Below are 2,153 nucleotides of genomic sequence, written 5' to 3'. Positions count from 1 at the left end.
ATGTATGTATGTATTTATGTATGTATGTATGTATGTATGTATGTATGTATGTATGTATGTATGTATGTATGTATGTATGTATGTATGTATGTATGGATGTATATATATATATATATACATATATATACTTGTACGCTCAGTTGCACATCTTTGATTTTCTGAGCACGTGGCACACAATTCAAACGTGACAAGGGACCGCACGATACGTTAAAAATACCAGTGCTACAATGTACTTGTCTTGTTGGCAATTATATTCATGAATGAAAAGGTACTGAATCCTCATGATCACTGTCGATCAGGAATATACAAATAAGTTTAGAAATGGAACTACAATACAAAAAAAGACGGTACAAACAGGCGAACAACTGCCTTCGCTAACAATTTCTTACCCAGACCAGGAGTGATGCTTTATCAACTCCAACAAGAGATTCCATCTTAAGAGCTACAACTGAAGCGCAACCAACAGGTGTAGCAGGCACTAGAGTGTGCGGTGATGATAGTGTATGTAGAACTGTAAAGCTTTTGGGGCCGCTTATACATATGTTCACTAAGGGTTGTAGAAGTGTTCCGCACTTTTGGTCGGTCAAGAAATCATAGCCTTCTTCTGAAAATTACACATGAAGAGATATTTCTTTATATTTTCTTGCCGGACTCAAGAGAGTTTTATTAGACTTCAGACTCTATTTTAGAGAAAATACCCCTCTGCCTTTTAATTCACTTTTAAAAAACCAATCAAATTTATCTCTGAGCTGTATATAAAACAGTCGGTTTTCGGCTGCGGTATTTGTAACACCGTGAATTCATGATGTTTTGCCCTCTTAAATGAACCCCGATACACGATCCGCAGCGTTTCTGTAGAACACTGCATGTGCAGCGTATGCCGACGACTTCGAAAACTGAATTAGTTAAGCACTTCTTATACGATTACGCAGTGCTTCTAGATCCCACTGTACAACAGCTGAGATCACATGGGGCGGCTTGATATGATGCCGCTCGATTTGAACACACCGTTCAATTCCGGACGCTCCGAGGATAGACTACTAGCGAGTGCTCGTACATTCTTGGAAAGATTTGTGGATGCCGCTAGTTATGTCTCTGAGCGAATCGTTTGCAAATACTCTGGCCCTTTATCGTCTTGACCTTGACCTGTACCCAGTTGCTTCCTTTTTCTGGAGCCGGCAAGATTTCGTATGTGTTTTGGTCATCTTTTGGCGTTCGATACGACCTAAACCCGTTCTGTATTTCGATTTAGAGTGGAGTTGTGTTAGCACACTGCTGGCAAACGGGCTACATTTCTTGTCGACTCAAACAGCGACAGTATAGCTCAAAATACGGAACGGGGCATGCACAGCGTACGCCTAGAATTACAACTATCGACAAGGCACACTAACTAGCGGTATATCGTCAGGTAAGCCATAAATCAACTTGGTAGACAAGAAAGTAACGACATGTAAGCCATACTTTAACTTTATATGCAAAGACATGTATCTATCGATATTCTAAATACATACCATATTATTGATGTTTGCAGGTAAGAAAGAGACTTGGTCTCCAGTCATCCTGTGCAGAAGCGTATACTCATTGATTAATTGGGTCTGTACATCTTCCTTATGACGTGATCTAGTAGAAAGGACAACAAAATCGTGATTAATTATTCACTATACGGCCAAAAAAACCTCTATTTATCAGCTCCCAAACTTGGTATATGAACGGTAATAAAAAATAGCAAAAGCATACCTGTGTATATCTACTCGCACATCCGATGAGCATTCCCCACAAATAAAGGAGTAACCATTGCTAGCCGGTGCTCTCAGATGACATTTGCTCAACGTGTAAGGTCCTTCAGGGTTCCACGTGTTTAATCGTGTTTCGGTTATAACATCACGATTGAACCCCCACCGATTATTGACCACCAGAAAACAGCCAGTTACGAGTATACTGATCAGCAGTGCAGCCGTGAATACTTGACAGAAAATTCCCGCGACCGAGCTTACTTCTTGCCGTTTCTCTCTCAACATCGAGCTTTTATATGACCGAATATCACCCTGTGTCAGAAAGGTTCAACTGTCGCAGATTAGACCTTTCACCCTTCAGTCCACTTGGACAAAACTAGAGCACAGATTTAATTTACATGCATCACTCAACATCACTCT

At 40.5% G+C, this 2,153-nt stretch overlaps 1 protein-coding gene across 1 annotated transcript; it reads right to left on the bottom strand.

The window, feature by feature from the left end:
- Positions 1-627: 627 nt before the first annotated feature.
- SARC_14733 (hypothetical protein) lies at positions 628-2,046 on the bottom strand. Its single transcript, XM_014291135.1, has 3 exons — positions 1,738-2,046; positions 1,512-1,620; positions 628-1,236 (listed from the first exon to the last, which is right to left on the bottom strand). The coding sequence occupies exons 1-3, from the start codon at positions 2,016-2,018 to the stop codon at positions 1,084-1,086; spliced, it is 543 nt and encodes a 180-aa protein (XP_014146610.1). The 5' UTR covers positions 2,019-2,046; the 3' UTR covers positions 628-1,083.
- Positions 2,047-2,153: the final 107 nt, after the last annotated feature.

This window comes from Sphaeroforma arctica (genome assembly GCF_001186125.1).
Source record: "Sphaeroforma arctica JP610 unplaced genomic scaffold supercont1.5027, whole genome shotgun sequence".
Lineage (NCBI taxonomy): Eukaryota > Ichthyosporea > Ichthyophonida > Sphaeroforma > Sphaeroforma arctica.
This window is presented reverse-complemented; position numbering and strand designations above follow the sequence as displayed.

Bases quoted from the DNA above. Each gene is read 5' to 3' on its own strand.
- SARC_14733 (XM_014291135.1), bottom strand. From the start codon at position 2,018: ATGTTGAGAGAGAAACGGCAAGAAGTAAGCTCGGTCGCGGGAATTTTC. The intron at 1,621-1,737 runs GTATGCTTTTGC...CCTTTCTACTAG, and splicing joins GTGCGAGTAGATATACACAG to ATCACGTCATAAGGAAGATG. The intron at 1,237-1,511 runs GTATGTATTTAG...ATCGAAATACAG, and splicing joins CTGCAAACATCAATAATATG to AACGGGTTTAGGTCGTATCG.